Source organism: Rhinolophus ferrumequinum, chromosome 10 (assembly GCF_004115265.2).
Source record: "Rhinolophus ferrumequinum isolate MPI-CBG mRhiFer1 chromosome 10, mRhiFer1_v1.p, whole genome shotgun sequence".
NCBI lineage: Eukaryota > Metazoa > Chordata > Mammalia > Chiroptera > Rhinolophidae > Rhinolophus > Rhinolophus ferrumequinum.
In genome coordinates, this window is record NC_046293.1 from 54,937,696 (window position 1) to 54,944,189 (window position 6,494).

At 35.3% G+C, this 6,494-nt stretch overlaps 1 protein-coding gene across 1 annotated transcript; it reads left to right on the forward strand.

Moving 5' to 3' along the window:
* The first annotated feature begins 1,869 nt into the window (after window positions 1-1,869).
* LOC117029007 (olfactory receptor 6C68-like) lies at window positions 1,870-2,808 on the forward strand. Its single transcript, XM_033117966.1, has one exon. The coding sequence runs from the start codon at window positions 1,870-1,872 to the stop codon at window positions 2,806-2,808; it is 939 nt and encodes a 312-aa protein (XP_032973857.1).
* The last annotated feature ends 3,686 nt before the right edge of the window (window positions 2,809-6,494 follow it).

Sequence of the window (6,494 nt, forward strand, 5' to 3'; positions counted from 1 at the left end):
AAGATGTTGATTATGAAAGATGAGATAGTTTTAAGACCTGATCAAAACTGAACGCAATGTCAAGAGAACTACTGGGTAGTAAATTGAGGTTGTGAAAAAGAGGAAAACAAGACAGAGGTTCTCAGTGTGAGCTAGAGTCACTTCCTGAGGAGGATATTAGAGGGTATAACATTCAGAGGGTATTAGATTTCCACTAGACTTTACGTACCCTGAGCCTCAATCAGTATCTCTGCCCTATGATGGTGTCTATCTACCATGGAGAATTCACTGGGCCTATAGTAGCAGAAGACAGGTTCACTTGATTACACAAAAGAGCTCTAGTAGCACACATTTCAAGGCTTTCTGAGGGAAATATTCTAACTCAAGAAAATGGCTTATTCTGAGAAGATCGCTTCTGCATTTAGTTAAGGTAAGAAAATGTGGAGCCCTGAAGACATCACTATCAAATTAGAAACTTGTGATTATCCATCAATATAATTGTGGATACATGAGAAATAACTCTCACCGAGCTACTGATCAAAATTACTAGTAAAATGTAATTTTTTGTCTTAATTACCAATAGAAACACTTTCTTCATAAAACCAAACATTCACGTAAATGTGCATCAATAATCAGAGTAAACTAATTGGAACCTGGATTCCAATGTCACTATGTTTGGCCATCTATTATCTAGGAAAGTAGACATAGACTTTATCCCTCTGTGCCTCAGTTTTCCCATTTTTGAAATGAAGATAATATACATTCCCATCTCACCTCAGGATGTCCCAAGGATTAGAAGGATTATATATGTAATATACTTAGACCAGTGCCTAGAGCTTGACAAGAAGTTTATAAGCGTGTCCTATTACTAGTATGACTACAATGAGTTAAGACATAGAGAAATACATAATGGAGTGCTTTAAAAAAGCTGGTGAGGTTGAAAGCCAGACAGCAACAGATTGAGAGATTAATGCAAAATGTTAAAACAGAAGCAAAGTATGTAGACTTGAAGGAAATGAGAAAGGAGGAAATACAGCGTCCAGGTGAGGATATTCAACAACTTTTGTCTTGACTTTTTCTCCATAATATGTGCTATAAATGTGTTTCAGTCTGAGCGGCTAAATGAAAGCATGAAAGTAGAATTTTTATGCTCTTCATCAGTTCGTTCATTATAGTCAACATTACCTCACAATATGATAAAAAAGTGCAACCAGATTATCAGATTGTACTATACACTGTTATTCAAGGTATAGATATAAGATAGAGGTAGTGAGGTTTAGAGACAAGTAAAGTTACAAATTTGGATGTTTTAGAATCAAAACATATTTTGACCTTTTAATAAATAACCAATAATTTACAAGCAATCCAAAAGCAAATAAATATAAATTTCAGAGGAAACTAAAATGTCTTGTTTTGGTCCTGGTCTGAAACTTTATTTTAGGATTTTAACAGTCCCTAAACTTTAAAGCAAAACAACGAAAATAAAATGAATACATTTTAAATTTAGCTTGAGTTGAAGGAAAACACTTGGTTATAATATGTGAAATGAAAAATAAAAATAACTTAATTTGAAAATGCAGAACCCAGAGTAGAAGTTAAAATGGTTAATTCATTATAAATTAATTATAAGAGATTAATAAAGGAAATGTTAGACTATAATTCAATAACTAAAATTTCTAAAATAATTTTAGTTGGTCATTATGTATAAAAGATTGACTAGAGAGCTCAGCTCACCATAAAATAGGAAATGTATTCCTCAGATCAAGTAAAACCAATGGATGTTGGGTGAGTTGAATGTGCAAGAGTGTTCGTCACTGGCTGTCATTGAATTCTGCAGTTCAAATCTCTCTGACATTTACATGTAGGTGTCGCCAAATCCAGAAGTTAATAATGAGAAACCACACAGCAATAACAGCATTCATCCTTCTGGGACTGACAGAAGATCCTCAGCTGCAGGTCCTACTTTTCATTTTTCTATTTATCACCTATATTTTGAGTGTAACTGGAAATCTGATCATCATTACCTTAACTTTGGTGGATCCCAAGCTTAAAACTCCCATGTATCTTTTCCTCCAAAATTTCTCATTCTTAGAAATCTCATTTACAACTGCCTGTATTCCAAGATTCCTATACAGTATATCAAGTGGAGACAGAACAATTACCTATAATGCATGTTTCATTCAACTATTTTTTACAGATTTCTTTGCAGTAACTGAATTTTTCCTTTTGGCTACTATGTCATATGATCGTTATGTGGCCATCTGCAAACCTTTGCATTATATGATGATCATGAGCAACAAGGTATGCAAAACAATGATTACCTGCTGTTGGATGACAGCACTTATGATTATCCTACCACCACTTAGCTTAGGTTTTCGTCTGGAATTCTGTGATTCTAATATCATTGATCATTTTGCGTGTGATGCATCTCCTATGCTGAAGATCGCATGCTCAGACACATGGTTGATTGAGCAGATGGTTATAGCCTGTGCTGTAATGACCTTCATCATCACTTTTATATGTGTACTTCTCTCCTATATATATATCATCAGGACAATTTTAAAATTCCCTTCTGTTCAACAAAGGAAAAAAGCTTTTTCTACCTGTTCTTCCCACATCATTGTGGTTTCTATCGCCTATGGCAGCTGCATCTTCATCTATATCAAACCTTCTGCAAAAGAAGAGGCAAACATTAATAAAGGTGTGTCAGTGCTTATTTCGTCCATATCACCAATGCTGAATCCTTTTATATATACTCTGAGGAATAAGCAAGTCAAACAAGGTTTTAGTGACTCACTCAAAAAATTTGCATTTCTCATAAGGAAATAAATGTAGCTAAGTTGATAAACCAGCTCAAAAGGTGCACATCTACTTAATGTTTGCCATAAAGCTGATAACCAATATTTTAATTCCTTACCCTATAGTGTAATCAAGTTGTTGACCTCATAGCCATTGAATTAATATTCCCTTCAATTAATTTAATGAAGAACTAAGTATTGTATAGTGTTTATTGATAGACACAATGTCACTTTTAATCTTTAAACCAGAACGTACCATGATTAAGTCACTACTTTCCTTCTTTTCAGATGATTTTCCCTGATAATTTTATAATATTGGTGTGGAAGTCATTCGTAAGCAATACAAAAATTCTTTCCTCCATTAAAAAAATGACAGATTTAACAAACAAACTTTAAAATATCTATAGGAAAATTAAAAATGTAAACAAAATCATTAAAAAAGGAATATAAAAGAATAGTTTTATGACACAGTTAACATGAAAGGCTTAATACCATAAATAAATAAGAAGCTTCGATGAATCAATAAAATTTAATGAATAAAATTCGATGAATCAATAAAATTTAATTTAATATAAATTCCAGTATAATAATTAGATATTTAATTCTCTAAAAAGTAAATGAAATTATCTAAAACTATATTAAGGATAGTTAAAGAACAATACACCAAAGAACAAAAAATTAAACATTCTTTTCAAAGGCACCTCAAACATTCACCGAGACAGCCCTTATGCTGAAACATAAAACAAATCTCAATAAGTTTAAAAGGATCAAATAGTGTAAAATATGTTTCCTGTGAGTAACCGAATTCTATTAACATCAATAAAAACAATCTGGAAAATCTCCAATATTGAGATATTAAATACCATACTTGGATCACACTTCAGCATGGGACAATGATGAAACAACAAGAGAAAATATTTTGAACTGCTTAATAGTGAAGAAGGATGAAAATGATGAAAATAAAAGCAAAAAAATCATTAAAATGTAAAGCTAATTTTTTAAAAGATCAAATAAATTAAATAATAAATAAAATTGGTAAACTTCTACTTACAGAGATCAAGAAATAAAGAATTAAAATACAAATTACCCATTGTGCCAGTTAAATCATTCCTCTCAGCTTCAAATTTAACTTTTAATCTGTTATAATAAAAAAAATGGGTTTCTTTTAAGCATTTCTTTAGTTTCCGGGAGCAAGATACTAAAATGCTTAGTGTCATAAGATTCTAAGCTTACTCAATACAGGGCACTAGAGAAATACTACGCGAAGAAGGGGCTTTGCCTGCTTTGTTGGTTTGCAAATTGCCCCCCTCAACATACACGCACACGCGTACACAGACTCACACACCCACACACAAGCACACGTGAACGTGCACAGGACAAAGAGAGAACAAAGAAACAGGCAGGCCTCCAAATGATAGATGGCAGGTTAAATAAACAAAGGAATTTATACACCAGTCTAGGGTGGCTGCAAAACAAGTAGATCTCCTCACCTGCTACCAGAATCTTAAAAGTTTACATAGGGGCCTTAAATGAGTTTAGTCATACACACAGTCCAGTGTACACAGTCCACAGTACTCAGCAACACCTTACTCTCTCAAGTCTGTGTTCTTGAAAAAACTCCTAGTGTGGGAACTGTGGGCAGAACATACATTCCAAGGACAAGGGAGAGAGTGAGGAGCCTCTGATAGCCCAGGTCCAGCTTGCGGGTCAACTGGTCATCACATCCTCTTAATGACCTCCTCCAACATGTTAGTTCTGGCAACTGCAATCCCTCAGACGTGTGGGTGTAAGGACATTTACCCCAACCACTCACCAGACACATACAGTCCTTCAGCAATCTGGCCTAGCTGGTGATTACTATTTACATCCTTCCTGAAGTGGAAGAGTCCTCCCCACCACAGTTGCACCCCCACTACTTCTGCACAGCCTCATGCTCACCCACTGACTGGGACTATCCAGTATCCTAAGGTCTTCTTTTCACCTGGCGCAGGACTGAAGACTAGTTAAGGAGCAGGAAAACCTATGAACTTCTCTGCCATCCAGTGGATTGCAACCACACCTTCTGTAATGAGATTTGAATCAGTCTTGCAGAGTAGGCCTCCCTTTCAAAATTGTTCCTCCTTGTTAAGCTCTCCCTAAGTCATAGGGTATCTTCTAGAGTTCTCATATCTTATGGTTACTTCTTTTTTTTTTTTAATAATTTATTGGGGTGACAATTGTTAGTAAAATTACATAGATTTCAGGTGTGCAATTCTGTATCACATCATCTATAAATTACATTGTGTGTTCACCACCCAGAGTCAGTTCTCCTTCCATCACCCTATATTTGATCCCCCTTACCCTCATCTCCCACCCCCCAACCCCCTTACCCTCTGGTAACCACTAAATTACGTTCCCCAGATTAATTTTCAAACCCCGTGGCCATCTTGTGGTTACTGATTGTTTTCTAATCCCCTCACCTTCCCTCTTACCCCCACCCCCGCCCATCTAGCAACCCTCAGTTTTTCCTCTTTGTCTCCAAAACTGTTTCTGATTAGTTCATTCACTTATTCTTTTCTTTAGATTCCGCAAATAAGTGAGATCATATGGTACTTATCTTTCTCTGTCTGACTTATTTCACTTAACATAATGTTCTCTAGGTCCATCCATGTTGTTGCAAATGGTAAGATTTCTTTCTTCTTTATGGCTGCGTAATACTCCATTGTATAAATGTACCACAGTTTCTTAATCCAGTCATCTACCGAAGGGCATTTCGGTTGTTTCCATGTCTTAGCTATTGTGTATAGTGCTGCAATAAACATAGGAGTGCATAAAGATTTTTGAATTGGAGTTTTGGATTTCTTTGGATAGTTACCTAGGAGTGGAATTACTGGATCATAAGGTAGTTCCATTTTCAGATTTTTGAGATACCTCCATACTGTTTTCCATAGTGGCTGCACCAATCTGCAATCCCACCAACAGTGCACAAGCGTTCCCTTTTCTCCACATCCGCGCCAGCACTTGTTGTTTGTTGATTTATTGATGATAGCCATTCTGACTGGGGTGAGGTGGTATCTCATTGTGGTTTTTATTTGCATTTCTCTGATGGTTAGTGAGGTTGAGCATTTTTTCATATGTCTGTTTGCCATCTGTATGTCGTTTTTAGAAAAATGTCTCTTCAAGTCGTCTGCCCATTTCTTAATTGGGTCGTTTGTTTTTTTGGAGTTGAGTTGAGTGAGTTTTCCATAGATTTGTGATATTAATCCCTTATCAGATATATAATTGGCAAATATCTTTTCCCATTCAGTAGGATCCCTTTTTGTTTTATTGATGGTTTCCTTTGCTGTGAAAAAACTTTTTAGTTTGATATAATCCCACATGTTTATTTTTTCTCTTACTTCCCTCGAATGAGGGGATATATCAGTAAAAATCTTAATCCGGGTAATGTCTGTGAAGTTTCTTTCTATATTTTTTTCCAGGTATTTTATGGTTTCAGATCTTACATTTAAGTCTTTAAGCCATTTTGAATTTATTTTTGTATATGGTGTAAGGAGGTGGTCCAGCTTCATTTTTTTTGCATGTGTCTGTCCAGGTTTCCCAGCACTATTTATTGAATAGACTGTCTTTACCCCATCGTACATTCTTGCTTCCATTGTCGTAGATTAAATGGCCATATAGGCATGGATTTATTTCTGGACTCTCTATTCTGTTCCATTGATCTATGTGTCTGTTTTTATG